We start from the raw sequence: 21,175 nt of genomic DNA on the forward strand, positions 1-21,175 counted from the left end.
AATTTGTTTTAAAATTAGATAAAACAGTTTGAAAACTATTAAGTTAACAGTACAGTATGCTGCACTTGAGATTGTCTCAGATTACAATTTTGCATGTAATATAAACACATTAAGCACCAAAATAGCTAGCTATTAATTCAATACCTAGTTTATTAAATTGTAATGTAGAAGAAATGTCTTTCAAAAGTAGGTCAATGTTAATTGCAAAAAAAATCAATGAAACCACCTTTACCACACCTTTACTGTGGTAAAGATGCACCTTATATGTGGAAAAAGTTATACAATTTATGTCAAATTAGTTTTATTATAGGCTAGGTCTAGGGTAGACTTTAATAAGGGGTCTACACTTGTTATTTGGTTGTTTTATCGAATGGGTAGATGTTTTTATCCGAAGGAATAATTCAATATTACAATTTATTTAACTTAGCATATGATTTAAACTTATTAATTATAGTAATTTTAACATAAACAATAAACAACTAGAATTAATTAATATTTTGAGACTTGAAAAATAGCGATGAATATGAGGAAAATATGTGACAATCAATTTGTGCCCTATGTAGAAACTTAGGTGCACTATATAGGTACATATCTGAATATAAATAGGCAAGTATGGAATGAATTAATAGGTGTGAGAGGGCACTGCTGATGGAAAATATGTTAGAAAGGTAATGACCACACTTTGTTTAGTCATCGGGGTGCTTTACATGTTGATTATTATATACTGGATGCATTTTGATAGAAAATGAGAATCAACTTGCTTGTAGTATCATTTCTTTGTACAACTCCAGACCTTTATATGGCTAATGCTGTGAGGCAAAAATTGGCTGCATTAGGATGGGAAACGCTGAGACTTCCAACTTATAGTCTGGGCTTGTCAGTTCACCTTGTTATTTTTTTACGGCCAAAGAAGCACTTTAGGCTAGCATTTCCAAAATAAGTCCTGTTTATATTTGACACACCATTGTATTTAGCTCCTTTAGGACAGTGTTCCATCCAGGTTTTTCATAATTGTTCAGCTTTGTGTAATGTGAACGCTACTTTCTGACCAATTGCATTCATACAAGCATTTACACTATAATTTTTGTTGATTTCGTAATACATGTAAGGTATTCACCCTCTCTGTGTCATATGACGTTTATTGTCAGTCAAAGTTATGTCTTTGTTGGTACTTTGGGATTATACCGACCACACCAGTATGAAGAACACAAAAATAGAAATTTATAGAAACAAACATGATAGAACGAAAAAACAACTCTTCAATTACAAAATTACAAACTTACAAGCATTTCCAGGTATTGTGATCGGTATTGTTGTCGCTGTTATCTTATCTTTCTCGAGAATCCTGATTACGGCAGGCCGCGCGGCATCACGTGATTTGCACGGTACATCATTGCCTTTCCATTACAATTCAATTTATATTTCTGATTAGCCCCTCTAGAATTTGATATTTTACTGATAGGTACTATCTCGAGGGATGTTTTTCTTTCGTCGACATCAGCGCGGGGCAGCACCGAAGGTGCTGCCGAAGCCCGCGCTGATGGCCGGAGGCACTCGCATTTTGGGTGGCGGAATGTGATCAAGAATAAAAACAAGTTTTGAGTGTTTTTTTTAATAAAAAGTTTAGTTTGGTAAATGTTTGTTTTTGTTGAATTTTTGTGTTTGGAGAAATGTAGAGGTAAAACACGGAAGTACAACAAAAGCGATGCACCAGCTGAACGGGCGGCGAGACTCTGCAATCACGTTATCTACTAGACGCTCGACTTTGACCTCTGTCTGAGGATGGGGAGGTGTTTGCGATAAGACAATTCCTGTTTTTATATTGACGAAATATTGTTCTACGCTAATCTAGTAATCAGTAGAAACGAAATGTGAAATAACGATTCATGTCTGGGTGTGGTCGGTATAATCCCAAAGTACCTCTTTGTTACTATACGGAGGGCACAATGTCCCTATCTACTGTTAGTGCCAAAGTTAAAGTTAACCTTTACGAGATCTCGTACATGATCTAGCTTGAGTTTGGGTACTATATAAAGGGATGTTTTTCTTTCTTTTTTTCTTGAAGTACCTTATAGTATAGTACAGGCAGTGTACCTAATTTGAAGCTCAGATCACAAGAACTCTTATAAAGGTTAATTTTTTCTATCTGTAATATGTACTTAGGTATTTACCTAGATATCGCATAGTAACAAATAGTAGATTTCATACAATGACCTGGCAATTAAGTACCGTATTGTTTAATCTTATTTTTATGAGAGTGTTCATGAAAGTGTTTATTGATAAAATATCTATAGGTAAATTATTATAAAATCTAATGCCTGCAACGGTACTTTGGGATTATACCGACCACACCAGTATGAGGAACACAAAAATATAAATTTATAGAAACAAACATTATAGAACGAAACTACATCTTTTTAATTACTAAATTACAACGATTATCAATTGTTAATGGGTTTCCTGTGACGCCCAGAATGCAGCAATATCAAGGATGAGTGAGTGTAGTGGATTACTGCCTTCAGCTGCAACTGCCGACCGCCACATGTATTCAGCTAGGTATGAGTCAAGATGGTGTTGTGCTGTTCGTCGTTGTTTTTTATTACGCCATTTAGCTGAACCCCACATTTGCTCAACCTGTTGAGTATTAGCACCAGTTTCCGGGCCGACAAAATTATATCGACGGCACCAGCTGAACGGGCGGCGAGACTCTGCAGTCACGTTATGTACTAGACCGCTCGACTTTGACCTTTGTCTGAGGATGGGGAGGGGTTTGCGATAAGACAATTCCTGCTTTATATTGACGAAATATTGTTCTACGCTAATTTAGTAATCAGTAGAAGCAAAATGTCAAATAACGATTCATGTCTGGGTGTGGTCAGTATAATCCCAAAGTCTGCAACTGTTAGTTTTTTTGTTTAGTAAATTTTAGTTTAATCTGTAGGCTGCCAACTGATTCCAGTTTCTAGTTGGATTATTGTGGAAAATACCTAATTTAGATAAACTGTCATTAGCTAGCCCCTACTGCTAAGGCCATTTCCATTATGCATGGCCTATAAATGATTTGGATATCTTAGGTCTGAAAATATTTGTTTTACTGATTCCAGTCTCTGTTAATTAAGCATAATACGAATAAGTTTTCTTTTGTAATATTAATATATTTTGCTAGTTTATATCACTAGTTACTCCATACAATACAACACCAAAAGAAATATGGGAGTGAATACAAGAGTAGTAAACCATTTTTAAAGTCTCTAGCTTAAAAGATTTTGAAATAGGTTTTAATGCATGCTGACCAGAAGATATTTTCTTTTTAATGGCCAGAATGTACACATTCCAAGTTAAACTCTCATCTAGTATTAAACCCAAAACTTTAGTCTCATTGTCTTTTTAAATTTGAGTTTTAAGAACTTTAATAAACATTAGCTGTTGATAATGTTTATAAATGTCATAAAATTGATTTTATCACAGTCAAGTTAAAGGTTATTCCATTAAAGTATTTTAAAAATAAATTTTAGTTTGATTTTATATTTCATTTAAAGATTTATGAGATATATGATTGGAGTTATCAACATATAGACACATTTTACTGTTTAAATTTGTTAAAGCATTTGGCAATGCCCCATTATAGCACAGAAATAGTACAGGTCCAAGAATGGAGCCTTGAGGTACTCTTATTTTATTGTTTACATTGTTGGTTTAGCAATCTTTAGTTGTCTATCATCTTTATGTGCTAGTTCTACATGTTTTGGGGAGTGAGAGTGGGAGGGAGGGGGAGAGTGTCCTCCATATAATATCAAAGTACCAAATATTCTAAAATAACACATCTATACCTGTCAGTGTAGTCTTGTATAAGTTTCTCATTGCCGCTTGCATAAACTCATAGTCTCCCCTTTCTTTAGTTTATTAAATTTGTTAATAGTTTAAGTCTGTGGAATGCTGTTCAATATACAATATATTGTACAAAATCTGACTACACAACTGAATGTTATGAAATCAATGAAACCGACTTGATTGTGAAACACTCTACAATAGTCTACACTCTAAACAATTCGCTTACCATTGATAGCAGCATTCTTCTGTCTTTAATATAATAAACTGTTAAGAGACAAAAGCTCTCAAGTATTGCAATGGGGAGTTGACGTTGTGTTGCTAGAAGTGAAGACTAATAGTTGTAAGAAAAATTATCAGGTGAATACAATCCCTAGTATAAAGACTAGTAACTAGTTTGTAGTCCTCTCTGAGGTTCAAAAGAGGAGGAAGCCCATCTTGAAATTAATTGTCCTATGATCATAAGCAAGCAAATTTATAACCAAAGAAATCATAAACCACCTGGTGAAAAACTTCAAAAATGCTTTACTTAAACAATCCAAGCTGCGTGCTTATATTAGCAGACATCCATGGAAGAGAGTGTTTACGTATCTTTCAAGAACATTTGGGAAGAAGTTCACAGTTGATACAATATTCAAACCAAATGCATCACTGAGTGCTGTTGTACAAAATGTGGGCAATTTGATGAAGGACTTTACGGATGGGGATTGTGTTGTCATTGTTGATAGAACTAATGATACAGAACAGGATAAAAGAAAAGGAAAGTCTGCAAATTATGGAAATTATAACTCCTTTAGTACAGAAAACCAATGTCATTATTCCTAGTATTCCTCAATGGTATAACAATCCAGCCTGTAATCTGTAGATAGATGAAGCAAATAATTGGAGGAATGAATGTGTACTCAAATTGGCAAAATTACACACAATTAAGACCCTTATTCAGAACACCAAATTTAACAGATCTGACCATACTTTTTTTAAAGGACCACTTCGTATACCTCAAACTCCGTCTTCGAATACTCATGAGGTATCAAGGAGATCTGAGTCGTCACCCTGGCTCGTGTGGTCCTCTCCTACATATAACAAACAGCACATAAAGTCTCACAATTGTGACTCCACATGCTCACATCAGCATGCCTGGTCCGGGATAACACCAATTTAATACAACATAATTCTGTTACGTCAAGTTTTTTAGTCATAATCCCCCATACAGTACTGCTCAGTCACAGTAAGGGTATGCTCTAACATTGTGATAGAGTAAATGATCCTCTTAAGCTAGAGAATAATTTCTCTAGTCTTGAGTGGATCAATCAAATTCTTCAAGTCAATCTACAAAGCATTAAAAATAAGCTTCTTGAATTAAAAGCATTTTTGTGAAATTCAAGAAGTTGATGTAATTTAAGTTTCCAAACACTGGTTAGTCAGGGATAAAGTTGACATATATGTGCCTGGTGGATATTTACTTGCAAGTTTTTCTCTAGAAAAATAAAGAAAAGGGTCAGGTATTTTTATCAAACAAAATATTAAATTTGAGTTAATTGATTTAGAGGATTTTAGTTCCGAGTTAAATTTTAAAATGTATTGCATGTATCTCCTCAAAACAATTAACCTCTATTTCGGGTTTCTTTTAATTGGAAAGAATACTGTTTTGAGGGAAGGAACTCTTGTTGCTGTTGTGGCAATTTCAACATTGAAATGTCAATAATGGTGTCTCGTAATTCAATATACTTTTGACATTTACTAAGATCTCTTAACCTAATGTGTACTAAGTTATTAAAGTCCCAACTCATGCTGATTCATGTATAGATAATATTTTGATAATTTTAGATCACCAATCCAATCTTATTACTATACATACAAATGTAAATAAGCTTAATGGTTCCAACAGTAGTAGTCTAATTATATTTAGAAAACAAACAGAAAATTAAATTTGGAAATTTATTGACATTTGGAGGTATGAAAAATATGTTTTGGATAAAATAAGTGTTCAATAAATACTTCATACTTTTTTTAAGAAATATTTTAATTTTTTATATTTTTTTCTCACCTTTAGTCACCAAATTTAAGAAACCTATAAATGTCACATAAGTAAGAACATACAATGGTACTACAATGACTTAGCTGGTGAAAGAAAATTAATGTTGAATGTTTAAAATATAAATATATATAAGAAATGGTGTTTCTGAACAGACACATTTATTTGGCTTATAATGCTTTTATAGCTTGTAAAAAATACATATCTAATTTAACCCAAGCCAAAAGGCTAGCATGTGAAGATTATATTGGAATAGCTCTGAAAAAATGTAAACTTGCTTCGGATATGATCTCACTTGAATTTTATTCTATAAAGTCACATGAAATAAAACTTGATCTGGAACAAATTCAAAGCTACTTTTTGAGCTATGTCACTAAAATTGCAAATATCATATAAAGACCACTAATACTTCATCCTCAGATATAAAGCACTAACATTCATCCTAAGTAGATGTCTGGAGGCTGGCTACTTTTCTGACTCCTTGAAAATATTCAACGTCATCTCAATTTATAAGAGGTGACAAATTTTTGCTTGAAAACTATCATCCAATATCCATTGTTCTGATATTCTCAAAAATATTAGAGTTACTAATAAATGATTAACTTTCATCAGATTTCAGTCAATGCAATCTTATTTTGGAATCTCAATTCGGCTTCCAAAAGGATGATCTACTACATCTGCTGTTATGGAAAATATAAATCACACTCTTGATGCATTAGAAAACAGAAAATCAGTAGTTTTTCACTGTTGGATTTGAGCAAAGCATTCGACTATGTTCCCTTTACTTTTATATTAGAGAAATTAAAATTCTATTGTGTTTCAGAAAACATGTAAAATTATTATTTCCTAAACATACATGCATGAATAAACATAACATACTGATTTCTAAATAACAGAAATCAGTAGGCTATGTTTTAATTAAGGAGTCTAATTCATCTGTTCAAAATATGGATCTAGGAGTCTCCCGAGGGTCTGTTCTAGGTATTTTTTTCTTTAAGATCACACTTTCCACCATGTGTGACCTTTCAAAGGCTTTTGACTGTGTTCCGCATGACATCCTCATCACAAAACTTGAACATTACGGTATAAGGGGTGTTCAGCTAAACTTTTTTCGAACCTATTTGGCCAATCGCACCCAGAAAGTCCTGTACAACAACAGGCTCTCTGGGGTGGCGGTAGTGAAAAGTGGTGTACCCCAGGGATCGGTCATTGGCCCTTTCTTATTTTTAGTAGTAATTAACGACTTGCCGTCTAATTTAACTTGTAATTCTGTAATCTTTGCCGATAACTCAAGTCTTTTCTGTAGTAATTGTTGTTTGCATAATCTAAATGTTCACATGTCTAACTGCCTTTCTGAATGTAACGATTGGTTTAAAAATAACGGTTTACTCTTAAATAACAGTAAAACTCAATCCATTATTTTTGGTTTAAGTAGTCATGAGTTAAGCTTTCCACAACTGAGTGATCATGTAAAATTACTAGGCATATACCTTGATTCCAAACTAAGCTGGGGTGTGCACATTAGCCATGTTTGCATTAGGCTCTCTAGAGTAATTTACTTACTCCGTAAGCTCAAAAGATGTATCCCTAGACACTATTTACGGGTGGCCTATTTTGCATTCTTCAATAGTATTATAAGTTATGGTATTTTATTGTGGGGCTGTGGTCATGAAGTAAATAGAATTTTGCTCCTGCAAAAAAAGGCACTCAGAATTATCATTGCACATTGCAACTTTCGTTGACAGATCAGGACGATCACTTTTCACCCATACATCAACCTCATTATCTTCAGCTACTTCATCATCTTTGATGGTAGAACAAAGCCAGTATATCTTCATCCGTTAGATCTTCACATATATCGTTGTAGTCAACAAATGTTTCAAACTGCATTTCTTGGCCCCTAGTATTTTGCTATCTTTGTTCCAGTCCTGAAGAGGCATGGGTGGGGTGCATCAGCTGCGAATTCAGGCAGAGATACTGTTTGTTTTGAAAACTATGTACTTTAGAGGTTGAGAGCGTGAAATATTCATCCTATAGAGGTTGTGTCCGTCTTGTAGAGGATTATGCTCGTCTTGTGCTAAGATTATTTGTTGTATAGACGTTAATCAGTCTTAGCCCAAACTACAAAAAAATGTCTTATGGAGGTTTTTGTCTAATTACTACATTGTATAGAAGTGTTTTTGGCATTGATTGTTATGGAATTTTCAAGGGGATTTGAAAAAATTCGTCTTATTGAGGTTGGTACTAACAAGGTTTGACTGTATAATTAATGACTTGCCAAGGAATTAAAGTGTTGATTCAGTAATTATTGCGGATTATACCTACCTTATCTAAAATAATAGAAATGTATTAGATATATAGGCTATTATGAATATAGCCCAAACTGAAGCAATAAATTGGTTTTCTCAAATAACCCCAATGAAGACAAAATAAAATATTTATATTAGCTTCAATCTTAAGTAAAAGTAAGGCAGCATGGTCAATTATCCATAAGCTAACAGAAACTTTCTCTGAACTTAATTGTAATAATGACATAATATCTGATGGACAGAAAATTTCTGAATATTTTAATAACAAGTTCGTCGACATTTCTAGAGAGATTGATCTGAACCCAGATATAAACCAATCATTTTAGTATTTGTCTAATTTAAAAACTTTAAATCCCGTCCAATTTAACATTAAACCTGTTTCAGTCCACACAGTATATATATAAAAAAAAATACTGACAAAACATACAAAAAACATACAATTAAAAAACTAAAAAAAAAGTCATCAGGTTGGGATGAAGTTTCTGTGGATTTGATGAAGCAAGCTGTGGATTTCATTGCTTCACCCCTTTCTATCATAATTAATAGATCATTTGAGACGGGTTACATTCCTTACCAACTTAAATATGCAGAAATAAAGCCAATTTTCAACACAATAATTTGTTTGCAGATGAGCAATATGGTTTTAGAGCTGGACGAAACGCAGTTCAGGCTATTGCAGATTTTGTGTATAGAGTGGCGGAGGGCTTGGATACTTCGTGGAACATAGCTGCTGTGTTTTGTGACTTGTCCAGGGCCTTTGACTGTGTGGTACATGAAATTCTCTTGGATAAAATTTTCTATTATAATTTTTCTTTCTCTAGTTGGCACTGGATACACTCTTACCTTTCATCTCGATTCTGCTGCACCGTTGTATAAAAAAATAATACATTATTTAAGTCAGAATGGAAATTATTTAATTGTGGGGTTCCACAAGGATCAATTCTAGGCCCTGTACTATTTGTAATATATGCTAATGATCTTCCAGCAAATATAAATTCTGGTTTAATATTATATGCAGATGACATAACAGCAATTTTCAAATCCACTTTTAGTATTGGCCTTCATAGGTTGATTCAAGACTCTCTTTTTGAATTGTCAAGATGGTTTACAGCAAATGGTTTAAAATTGAAAGCCAGAACCATCTTGAATTTAACATCAAGTTAGAGAGTCAACACATTGAAGTTTTGAAATCAGCAAGTTTTTTAGGAATCCACATAGACTGAGATGCTTATTGTTTGTAAAGCAGAATTTGAGCTCTTTTTTGCAAATCACAATAACCATAATTATAATACAAGAAATAGAGATCTGTTGCACTATCCAATTCATAGAATTTGTTTGTTTGAACGTTCACCACAATATTTTGGAAGAAAATTATACAATAAGTTGCCAACTAGATTAAAAAGACAATGAATTTAAAATAAAAGTTTCAGATATGTTAAAAGAAAATAAATATCACTCTATTGAAGAGTGTATATGTGATACAATAATTTAATAACGTTATGAATATAAATAAATACATAAATTTAAACATTTTATTTTATATTTCTTACTTTTATAATTATAATAAAATTGTACATATTTAATTGTATAGCATACTTTAATTAATTAAACTTTTTGACTTGACAATGTTTCATAACTGAAAGTAATATTAAGTTCTATTTTATATCTTGACAATGTCACCCGTTCTTCCAGCTGTGCTGGATTTCAAGAATGTATGTTATGTAAACTGTAACAATAAAGAATTTGAATTTGAAAATCAGACTCAGGATGTTGTAAAATCGGTGAAAGTGTTAGGTATCTTCATTGACTCTAAAATAATGTGGTCTGACTGTATTGAAAATCTCTGCAAACGGATTTCTTGTGTAAGTTATTTGCTATGGAAATTAAGAGAGATTCTCTTCGTGGAATATTTTAAGGTAATTTAGTTTGGATTATTTCAGTGACACATTACATATGATTTGATTTGATGGGGCGGTTCCACTGCAATTTCAAAAATGTAATAAGAACACTCTGTAAAGCTATTTGGGTCATTCTTAACCTTTACATTTATCACATCTTAATATTTACTAAAACTAACATATATCATTTTCACCAGACAAGACTTTAATTCCCTCTCTAAAAGAAATAAATGTAAACTTAATATTCCTCAACACATATTAGTAAAAACTGGCTTCTAACACAAAATAAATTGTGTATCATTTTTTAATAAGTTACATGACTGTGCTGTTTGCTTTTCTCTGTAGTTTTAAAAATAAATGAATTATCTGGTTGCAGAACTATCCATTTTATAGTACTCAAGAGTTTTAAATTGTGAAGTAAATATAACTTTTGAAAATAAATTCTTATGTAATCTAACTTAAACTAACATCATTTATCATTTTTGTGATTATTGACAAAATGCGTATATTGTTAATGAAATGAACATTGTACTTGACTATGCTTACTTCATATTTATGATCAATGGCAATAAATAATTTGATTCATATAGTATTTTTTGTTCTGTTTTGAAAATGGGGGTAAGGGATAACTTAAAAGTTCCACGTGACAATACTAATCCTGTTAAATATTTCAGTATTGTTTGTTACACATCAGGTGGCAAGCCAGTTAGCACAACACTACATCACAGCACTATGTAAAAATAGGAGGATGGGTCATTTGGAATCAGTTTTTAATTTTTGTATATAAATGAAGCAAGTCCATTTAATCAATATGATGGGGTAGCTAAATATTCTACTAATATTCAATGAAATGGATGCAGTGATAGGCAAAAATAATTAATTGAACCCTGAAAACTTAATGCATGATTTTAGAATATAAGTTCTGGTTAAAATTAGATGGAAGGTGAGGTGATACACATATTAAAGTACATAACACATTAAATATTATTAAATGAAGATATAACTTTAAGTAATAACATAGAAAACATAGTGAGAGAAATAAAGAATTACTTTTTTTTATGTAAACGCAGTTGGATTATGTTTATAGTGTTCTTCATTTAAGGAATCAGAAAAGAGGTTTGCCATTTTATAATTTTTTATTGATGCATTATTCCAATTTATTTAATAATAAATGGAGCGAAATAAAACATACTTAGAACAAATTTCAATGACTATAATGAACATACCCGAAAAATTTTAATTTAATATTCATTTTTAAAATGTTAAAACACTTTGGCAATAAATAACTTAAGGTCTATGTATTAGAGGTAAATATTTACATCTGTTCATGAATTTAAATTTTGGCAATGGTGTGAGTATCTGGCACGTGTTCAGGTGTTGTGTGTTGGGACAGTCTATTTATAGTAAGGTAGGTCACTTTAGCCCGGTCAGCTGCAAGTTCTGGTCGTTTAGCTTCAACCTGCTGGCTTTGCCTTGTAAGTTTTTGTTCTATTATAAATCTAATTTGACTTTAAACATACATTTGTGTAAGTTTACAATTAATTCAAGTGTAAATTTTCAAGTATTGTGTTTTTTGGTACTGGACCAGATGTTATTCTCATATGTTATTTGTTTTGGAGGTCACTCAATGTTAGAAGCTGGGTAATTTAAACTTCACTCCCGATTTTAAGTTTGATGCCAAGTATGTGTTAATTATTGTGTATGAACTTGTTATGACCTACTTTGATAATGCAGTGGTTTACGTAGACCTACAATATATATATATATAATAAAAAAAAGGAAAAAAAGTTTGTTATAATCCTTCAATTTTGACATAATGTCATTTTCAGCTCATATATAGATATGATAAAATATTTTTATTTCTTAAAATACAGATGTTTTAAAAATATTTTCAGCACTAAGCCAGAATTTTTTTATTTTTGGTTTATCCACATACACTAGGTTATTTACATCTTCTAAATCAGTCGTGGTCCAGGCCAAGTAGTAAGCTCAGCCCTGCTCCTCCAATTAATCTGTTGCTGAATCGAAGTATAATAACTGTATTTTGAACTGTCACGTAAAACCTGTTACTAGCTTATGAAAGATAAAGTGTATAATAATTTATAAGATTGGATAAAAATGGATTGTCTAACTCTTTGAGGATCAAAATTTTTTTTATATTTTAGTGTATGACTCTCTTTATCAGTGATAAGCAAATTTGGTATTGCATAAAAACTTGGCATAAAATGGGTATTTTGTAGTGTTTTTCGTTAAAACACAATTTATTCAAGTAAATATAAGATATTTAATTGATTTTTGCAGCATTTTGTTAAGACAATTTTTTATTTCCAATGGCAATGCCAATATACAAAGGCTATCCAGAAAGTAGATTACTTTTTGCTCTGTGCCACTAGAGGCAGGACAATCAAGGCCATTTTGATGTCAGGGCATTTCTCATTCAGTGGCAATCCAGCCGTACTAGTGAGAGGTTACTGTTGTTTTACAATAGCATTTTTTAATGTGTTATGCAATTGAAAATCCATGAGTTGTGAAGAGAGGTCGGTAATACGGTTTTTGTTGCTTAAGCACAATAAAACCAATTGACATTTATCGCCAACTGTGTGAAATTTTTGGGAACTATTTGATTACTGAAGGTGAAGTGCGTCAGTGGTGTACTTTTTCTAAAAACAAAGTGGGCGGTCAAGCATTGTAGCCGATGAAATTGTCTCTAAAGTCGATGAGAAGATTGAAGAAGACCGCCGATTCACAATAACAGAACTCTAACTTAGTTTTCCTCAAATTTCAAGGAATTTGTTACAAGAAATTATTACACAGAAGTTAGGTTACCATACATTTTGTGCATGATGGGTGCCAAAAATTTTAACAGAAACACATAAAAAAATCAGTGTATGGCTGCTTTATTGACATTTTTGGACACTTACAAAAAAGATTGAATTATTACAGGAGACTAGACTTGGGTAAAACACTTGAATTGTGAAACCAAATTACAGTCTATGGAGTGGGAGTACACACACTCCCCCCAAAAATCCAACAAAATAGTACATGCAAGCATTATGGCAATTTTCTTTTGGGACAGGAAAGGAGTTCTTTTTGTTGATTTCTTAGAATAAGCATAACCATAAATTCTGCGAGGTATAGTAAAACCTTTCAAGATTTAAGAAGAGTAATACAAAACAAGCGCAGATAAAAGTTAAGCTCAAAAATTTTGGTTTTGCACGACAACATCTGACTACACATGGCACATCGGCCTTGAGAAGACCTGGATGCTTTTAAGTGGAAGACGTTTCCACAACTGCCTTACAGTCCGAACCTTGTAAATCAGCGACTACCATCTGTTTCCAGCAATCAAGATCTGTCTTGCGACACAGCGTTTTGATGACAACCTGAAACTGCGGCAGGATGTGACTACCTGGTTGAAGTCTCAGGCAGCAGAATTTTATAACACTTTTTAAAACTAGTTCATCACTATAATAAATGCCTTAATTTGTATGGTGACTATGTTAAAAAATAATATTTTAGTATCAATTTCAAATGAATTATAATAAAATTTTTTTCTTGTGCTTTGTCTTTTGTTTATATCAAAACGTATTCAACTTTCTAGATAGCCCTCTTACATATGAGTGTAGCAAAAGAACAAGATGAGTAATGTATAAAACAAATAGTTAACAAGAGTGAATGACTAGATACATGATCATAACAATTAAGACCAAAATTATAACTTGACATATAACAATATAACAAGTAAATATATAATAAAAGTAATATACAATCAATAGTACGGAGACATATAATTTAAATGGACAAAGATAACAAGGCAACAGGCATGCAACATAGAGGCTTTTGTGTGGGCAACAGACGTGACTGATGTATGCGGAGGCAAGCCATGACCTTATCTTAAATATTTGTAGTTTATCCTGGAGGAAGTCCGCTTCACCTGGAACACAATTAATTACCAAGCCTATGTAATCTAGCGATGGGTCCAGCCTTCAGGTAATTTGTCCTGTGGTGGCTTTGATTAATTAAGTCTTTAGTATTAAATGCTATTGAACTAAAAATATATTTATATAAGTACATGTGATTTTTATTGGTGTAGTATATTACATTTAATCGTTTGTCCTGACACGAAGAAAAAATATCAAAATATATTACTTTTAGTTACAGTATAATCTGCTCCAAAAAAATCATTTTATTAAATAAAAAAAAATATAATAAAGAAAAATTTACAATTTTGCAAAGTTGTTGAGTATGAAATAAATAGCTCCACACAAGCACCCAAAAATGTATAATTTGTGACAGAAATGAACTGGTTCTAGATGCCAAAGATTGATCAGGGTCGTAAGTCAAGTCATCATCAGTATCACCTAATCTATCAGTAACAACAAATCTTTATCTCTATCACTAACATCAGACAATCCAAGTTCACAAGCTGTGATCTCCAATGTTTTTTTTTTCCTATCCATAACAAAACCCTTATTAATTCAAATTCTTTATTGCCAGAACATCTTTACAATGTATAGCAGTGTCAGAAACAAATTCAGCATGAACTATCATCTATGATATACATTGCCTAGGCCTAGTAACAAGTGTCTATCCAATTACAGAATAATAATCACTGATGTCATTTGGGCTGATATTAATCAATAGCTTTTTTACACTTTTCTTGAAACCAATTAATTTCAAGAGATTTAAGATGAGAAGGAAGAGAGTTGTAGAGTTAAAGCCTGTTTCAGCAAAACAATTTAAAGTGGTTTTAAGAGTACATTGAGATATTCCAAGAGAAATCGAGTTTCTAGTCATATCGTTATGTACAGATCTATTTGTAGGTATGGCATGTAAATTTCTTTTTGTATACAATAGGCAATCTAAAATATAAAGTGCAGGTACTGTAAGAATACCAATCTTTTTAAATAAAGGTTAACAGTGAGTCCTTATGTTTACCATAGCTATAATCTTAATAGCACGTTTTTGTAAATTTAATAATTTTTTTGTGTTACAATTTATTGCCCCATACAATAATTCCATAAGATAAGAAGCTATGAAGGTAAGCATAGTAGACAGTAATGAGGATGTTTGTAGTTACAATATATCTTAGCCTAACTAATATAAAAATACCCTTAGACACTTTATTGCATAAAATTTCAACGTGCCTATCCTATTTGATGTTACTATGAAGAATAACTCCTAAGAATTTAACATAGTTAACATTCCGTTGTCTAGACGGTTTTAAACAAAATTGCAGAGTCTGGGTTTCATCTTTATTAAGACAGAGTGAATTGGCAGCTGACCAGTCCTCAATAGTGTCACTAATATTAGAAAGAACATCATTAACAAATAAAATATTATTACATTTAACTTGTACAGCCAGGTCATCAGCAAACATATAAGAGCTCGCATGGTTAGTAGCAATAGTACCAGGTAAATCATTTATGTAAGTAATACAAAATACTGGGCCCAGGATTACTTACACTATACACATTATACAAAGTGACATTTTGAAACAAGCAATACATCAAAGTACGGCATTACTATGATAATGATGTTTGTTAACAAAGTAACGGTGCAAACTGAATAGAGAAGTAAACGAGAAAAACAGGAGACAAACAGCTGTTCCTATATCTCCTATATAGAAAACACAAGTTATGTTATATGTGATGAGAAATGAGTGCAAGGAATTATATCAAACATTATATTTATATATATCATTCATTGTTATGGAAAAATAAAAAGTAGTAGAAAAGCTGGCAATAGATCGTCTTTGGGCCTCAGGGGTTAAATTGACAATTTCTCAATGTTTAATGTAAGTTAAAATTAAAATAGTGTACTTTTAAACTCTCGATACTTGAACAGTCTAAATTTATGTGTCTTGTGTTACAGCCAAAGCCAGAATGCATCGGGCACGGAGTGTGTTAAATAATTTAGTACCATTTATACCAAGTGCCGCCGGACCAGAACGGTTTGCATCATGGCTTCTTGGCACATCACGAGCATCTACTGTCATCAGCACACGACATTACAACTCCCCAGCAGCAGCCGAGTCCTTCCTCAATGGCAGTTCGTCAGCGTATGTTGAGGAGATGTACAATGCCTGGCTCGCGGACCCCAAGAGTGTACATGTGGTGAGTCATAGTTTAATTTGCTGAGTGTTACGCCTATTACTTAATGGATGCAAAACTGAGGAGGAGGAAAATGGGCTAGGTGTGATGACACATATTTAGCTTGTATTTTAGTTTTATGTAAAAAAAACTAAGATTCTGTTACTAATAACACACTTCCCTTTACTTTAACAATATGATTTCCCTAGAGAGTAGGTTACAATCCCATGGTATGGCTTAGTTCATTTCTGGTCAATGTATAACTTCTATGGAAAAGAAAAAAAACTTAACCCTTTAAGCGTCATGAAAAATTAGACCTGATCTTTGATAAAGTTACAATTTTTTTAAATTTCCAATGTGTAAAGTTAAATTTATTTTCGTTTCTCTATGTCAAAATAGAGTTATTTAACGGTCAATAAAATTTGTTTAGCCCTTTTTGGATTTCCTAGGCTAATTTTTAACTTTTGAGAATATCGTAGAATAGCAGTGTAGTTGTCACTAATATTGTTATCATTTATTCAGTAAGTATGGGAATGAAACACAGTTTTATAGATAAACATATACTATATTACAAACCAATAATATTTGAAAAATACTAAAGTAGACAAAGAGTGTTTATTTGGTGGCGGGCTGTCACAACTGACATTCCGCGCGTCTCCCGCAAGCCACTGTTATCGCGTGGACTTTGAACCTTCTTATCGCTCGGCAACCTGTATGACGGCCTTGCGGGGCTTGAATTATGTTTCTTGCTTTCTGATAACATCCTTATGACCGTAGTAAAATATTAAAAAGTTTGGGGTTGACCAAGTAATTTCTCAGAATTACCAAATCTTCAAATTCCGAATCGTCTGGATTCGCCATTCACACGAATAATGATAAAAAACACTAAATAAATACTGGAAACTGCTGTACCATATAATATGAATAATTTACTTTAAAAAGAATAGGACACAACAGAAAATTAGCGATAACCGAATTCATATGCGTGTACCGGACGATTCTCACTAACCGGCTAGATGCCTTGACGGGAGCTCCCGTCAATGACTTTGTGAAAGGCGCGGGGCCACGCTCGCTAGACAGTGTTTGGCCAATTAGAAGCAACTGCCACTCCCATTGTAACAGAATTCGAGGCAGAGCTACCCGTCTGTATGTCGCATGACTACTAGAACCATCTAGCAGCAAAATATTCAACAAGCATAGCAGTAAGAAAATAAAGAATGCAAACACGCGGATCCACGGCAATAACGTTTTGAGCTTGTAGTGGCCCTCCGCGGATCCGCGTCAATAACGCTGGAAAGGTTAAAAGAAGTTTATCGTTATAACCACAAATTTTATTATGTTAAAGAGTAATTTGTTGGTACAACCCCGAAATTAATCATGCAATAGCTATGTTATTTTGTGTTCTTATAGTTCTTTTTATTATTATCTTTTATTTCTTAAAGGCAGTTCAAACCAATAAATATAGCTTTTTATTATTGCCTTCTGATTTCATATTCTAAAAATTTATTTTATATATTATATAACCAAAGTTGAGCAAATTTCCTATGCTGACTTTAATCTTAACCCTTCTCACACGTATTACTGGAAATCCTTTACAATAAAATTGATTCCACATGCAACGGATACATTTCACAAAGCTTTTATTCTTCATTGTGAACTGCAGGTCTTAAAAAATGTGTTTGAATATGAACTGAATGTCAGACAACAGGTGTCGTTCATAATTCATTGTACTTGCCCACCTGTTATCAGTCCAAAACTGGTTGTCATAGCAACCAAACGTAATATTGCGCTGGACACTGGTACATTTAGCAGCTTTTTACATGTAGGAAGGAAGGTTAACTGTGCAATTCTTTGGATCTGTATGCACGCTCTGTTGGAATTGTCTCTTATGTGTTACATCTGGACATTGTTCATAGCTGTAGCTGTTATATGAGTTTAATTAGGATTTCAATTTTATCTCCTTAAAATTATTAATTTTTCTTTTCCGTAAACTGGCATATTCCATGTTATGTTTTCTTATACGTACAAGAGTAATTCATAAATAAACAGTAATGTTTTTCCTTTATTTATAACCTTAAACACTTATTATTCTTTTAACATTTTGTAATATAGTCGTGAGTAATCTACACACTTTTACCACTTTTGTAAGTTTCAGTGTTCTATAGAAAGTTTGAGGGCGAGTTGTAAGCCAATCGCGCACATGCTCCTCGACTTCTTCATTGCTCTCAAATCGTTTTCCTCCCAGTGATTCATTCATGGCATAAACAAAAAATAGTCACAGGGGGACAAGTCAGGGTTAAAAGGAGGTTGTTTAAGGGTTTTCCATTCCATTTCTTCCAATGTATCCTTTGCCAAAGCCGAGGTGTGAGACCTGGTATTGTCATGGAAGAGAATGATATCTCTGATGGGCATGTTTTGTCTTTTATTTTGATAGGTGGCTTTTGCTTACCGTAACAACTGACATTAGTAAGCCGTATTCACTGTATGTTAATCATTTAGTAAATCTACCAATAAAATTCTCGTAGAGGGAAAAATAAAGAAACTTATATCCAGCGATTTAGAGGTTAACCCTTTTACTGCCGACGTCCCGACATATCGGACGTCGGCATTTTTGCCGAAAACGCCAACGTCCGATATGTCGGACGTCTGTTTTTTTTATTGTTACTGGCTACTGTTATGTTCAAATGCCGAAATATTCGGTATTTTGGTTGTTTAGGAGGAAAGGATAATGAAAAAAAGCCATTTGAAGAACTTTGGATTTCTATTTTCGTCGTCTTTTGACTAGAATTGACGAACTACCTAGACAGCTGTCAAAACCAGATGATCGAGTTAGATTACTGAAATTTTCGTTCATTGTTGTTGTTTACAATGTTATCGAAAGTTTTTTGAAGTGTTACTTTTGTTGATCAAGGATAAAATGAGTAAAAAGAGTTACATCTAACTCTCCTGTGAGTGAGGGAACAATAATTAACAGTCTAATCGATGGTGGTGTACAAGTGCAAGACGAACTGAGTGACAATTTCCTTCAGAATTTGTCAGATTCAGATGCCGAGAACGATTCTGATATTAGTGTTAGGGCTATTGATGACAATCAAAAGTGATGTGGATGACACTGATGACGATCCTGACTTTATCTTACCATCAGATAATGAGGAGTTATTAGATAGTGAGGGGGATGTGGCACAGATAAGTTTACCTTCAACTTCCACTGGTAGGCTAGAGGAGGCCTACCAGTTTTGGGAAAATCCTCATAGTGCAGCTATGTTTCAAGGTAGCACCTTCAAATTTGGTATATGTTCTAAGCAATTGCTCTAGTTTATAATGATATCATGCTCAAAATTTTTAGTATAATTTTAAAAATAAATTATCAGATGCCAAACACAATTTTTATTTTTTTATTTATTTTTTATTTACATAATTTTTAAAATTAAATAACGAGTTTGTTTCAAATTAAAATTTTCTTTTTATTATTTAAAAAACAGCATTTAAATACGAGTAAATAAAGTAAAAATTCATGCAAATCTAATGAAAAATAAAAAAGATACAGCATTTTTTGTAAATGAATGCACAACAGCGATTTTCCCCCTTGGCAATTTTGACTGGTACGATAAAAAATGGCCGGCAGTAAAAGGGTTAAACAATAGGGTGGGCTGAAAAAAAAATTATTTTTTTTTCAAGTGCTATACCGCGGAAAACTTGCATATATACTTCATAAAATAAAATGCAACTGGGAAAAAAAAATTATTTTTTCAATATCACGGTAGCGCAATGCAATTAAAATAGTTCGTTTTTTGAAAAAAAACTTGGATTTTTATAATTTTTTTCCTCCGTGTAAAAACTTAAATAATCAATCGCTATAGTGAAAAAACTGTATAATTTGACTTAGAAAACAGAAATACACAATGAACCAGTTAAAAAAACAATGTTTACGGTAGCGCAAACAGCTTTAAATAACGGATAATTACGCTAAAAGGCGCAGTTTTTACAACACTGCCGTCCTGCGACAGTTTACTCACAATGCCTTTTAATAAAAAGTTTTGTTTTAATTTTATTTTGTTGTTTTAAAGTGTGGGGACTGCAAATTAATAATTCAAATTCCTTTTAACATAGTTTATTAGCATCAACTTAATCATAGCATTACACATTTTTTCATGAAAATTGTTATTGAAAAATTCAAAAAAGGAATTTTGATTTGTAGGATATATTTCATCACAAGTCCATAATCATTCTTGTTTAGGAAGTTTGAAGGCTGATTTGCTTTCAAAGCATGGCATAGCAGCTCTTGACTGTAGTGTAGTTCGGATGAGCCCATCTCTTGCTTCAAAACCAACTACTTTTTGTGAAGCGATGGTTACAAGTTTGATGCATCGTTCAAACCGCTTGCGTATGACAAGGAAATTTGTCGAATCTCCATTCAGCTGCGGTGTCCCCAGTCAAGATTTTTGCACGAATTTCTTCGTTGCTGATTCTTCTTAGTAATGGTGGTGGTGACAATGTGGTGGCAGTCCAGTCAATCAGTTCACTGTACTCTGTGGCTTGAAAATTTAATTTGGGTGGATGGAAAGCTCTAATTGACTTTCTTTTGGGTGCTGATGTCCTGGCCTTTATGATTCGTCTCAAACCCAATTCTCTTATGTGAGTTCTTTTATCTACTATCATACTCAACATCAAGTTTTCTGGGTGGGCAAAGTAAGCGTTTCCTTTCAATAACGGGGGGTCAATTACTTGAAGCAGATTTTCAGGCAGGAATCTTGAGGATTTTACCAGTTTGAAATATGTGTTCTGGTCCATCAGTTAAGTACTTGTTTTTTTTGATATTGAACCAAACAGGCATGTATGACTTCAGAATAAAAATGAACTACGATTTTATGTTCGTCTGATGGATATTCAACACTCACATACAATCTTAGAATCCTGTTAGCCAATTGTTAGCCATCTTGCGTGAGAGAGTGGGCCAGGTTCACGGTGAGATAAATCCTATAGGACAGATTCCTGATTGTACAGCAGAACTTA

General features: G+C 32.9%; 1 protein-coding gene across 4 annotated transcripts in view; it reads left to right on the forward strand.

The window, feature by feature from the left end:
• Positions 1-21,175, forward strand: part of LOC124357210 (2-oxoglutarate dehydrogenase, mitochondrial) — a 68,623-nt gene that overhangs the window by 305 nt on the left and 47,143 nt on the right. For 3 of the 4 annotated variants that reach the window (XM_046808754.1, XM_046808753.1, XM_046808756.1), the window contains exons 1-2: positions 11,383-11,545; positions 15,945-16,186. In XM_046808754.1, the coding sequence (XP_046664710.1) occupies positions 11,398-11,545; positions 15,945-16,186 (390 nt within the window). In that variant the 5' untranslated portion in view covers positions 11,383-11,397. Of the gene's footprint in view, positions 1-11,382; positions 11,546-15,944; positions 16,187-21,175 lie in introns of those variants that run through there. The other variant, XM_046808757.1, reaches the window with a different exon arrangement.

Source organism: Homalodisca vitripennis, chromosome 3 (genome assembly GCF_021130785.1).
Source record: "Homalodisca vitripennis isolate AUS2020 chromosome 3, UT_GWSS_2.1, whole genome shotgun sequence".
Lineage (NCBI taxonomy): Eukaryota > Metazoa > Arthropoda > Insecta > Hemiptera > Cicadellidae > Homalodisca > Homalodisca vitripennis.